This window comes from Frankliniella occidentalis, unplaced genomic scaffold (genome assembly GCF_000697945.3).
Source record: "Frankliniella occidentalis isolate FOCC.00 unplaced genomic scaffold, Focc_3.1 Scaffold152, whole genome shotgun sequence".
Lineage (NCBI taxonomy): Eukaryota > Metazoa > Arthropoda > Insecta > Thysanoptera > Thripidae > Frankliniella > Frankliniella occidentalis.
Window position 1 is genome coordinate 267,826 of NW_026267279.1, and position 543 is coordinate 268,368.

General features: G+C 41.6%; 1 protein-coding gene across 1 annotated transcript in view; it reads left to right on the forward strand.

The window, feature by feature from the left end:
• Positions 1–543, forward strand: part of LOC113206265 (UDP-N-acetylglucosamine--peptide N-acetylglucosaminyltransferase 110 kDa subunit) — a gene marked incomplete in the record, with an annotated part of 64,826 nt that overhangs the window by 42,353 nt on the left and 21,930 nt on the right. Inside the window, 2 exon segments of the mRNA XM_052271170.1 lie at positions 35–287; positions 378–501. Coding sequence (XP_052127130.1) covers positions 35–287; positions 378–501 — 377 coding nt within the window.

Here is a 543-nt window from a genome sequence, read left to right on the forward strand (position 1 = left end):
TTTAACTTATTATAAATATGTTTTTAATTCACAGATTTTAAAGAATGTGCCAAATGCAGTGCTGTGGCTTCTGCGTTTCCCTGCTGTTGGTGAATCCAACTTGCAAGCAACTGCCCAGAGCTTGGGTCTTGGCCCCAACCGCATCTTATTCAGCAATGTGGCAGCCAAGGAAGAGCATGTCCGACGAGGACAACTGGCTGATGTTTGCCTTGATACTCCTCTCTGCAACGGCCATACTACAAGTATGGATGTTCTGTGGACTGGCACACCAGTTGTGACATTGCCAGGTATGTAGTCCTTATATACCTTCCTTTTGTAACTGACATTTAATTTATCTTCACCTGGAACTTAGCAATAACGTAATTTAATCTAAACAGGAGAAACATTGGCATCAAGAGTGGCAGCATCTCAGTTGGCAACTTTGGGTGTCCCTGAATTGATTGCCCGCACAAGACAAGAATACCAAGATATTGCAATTCGGCTGGGCAATGATCGTGAATAGTAAGTTTATTGTAGCTGTTTTATTTTCTATCTTGTTTTTTT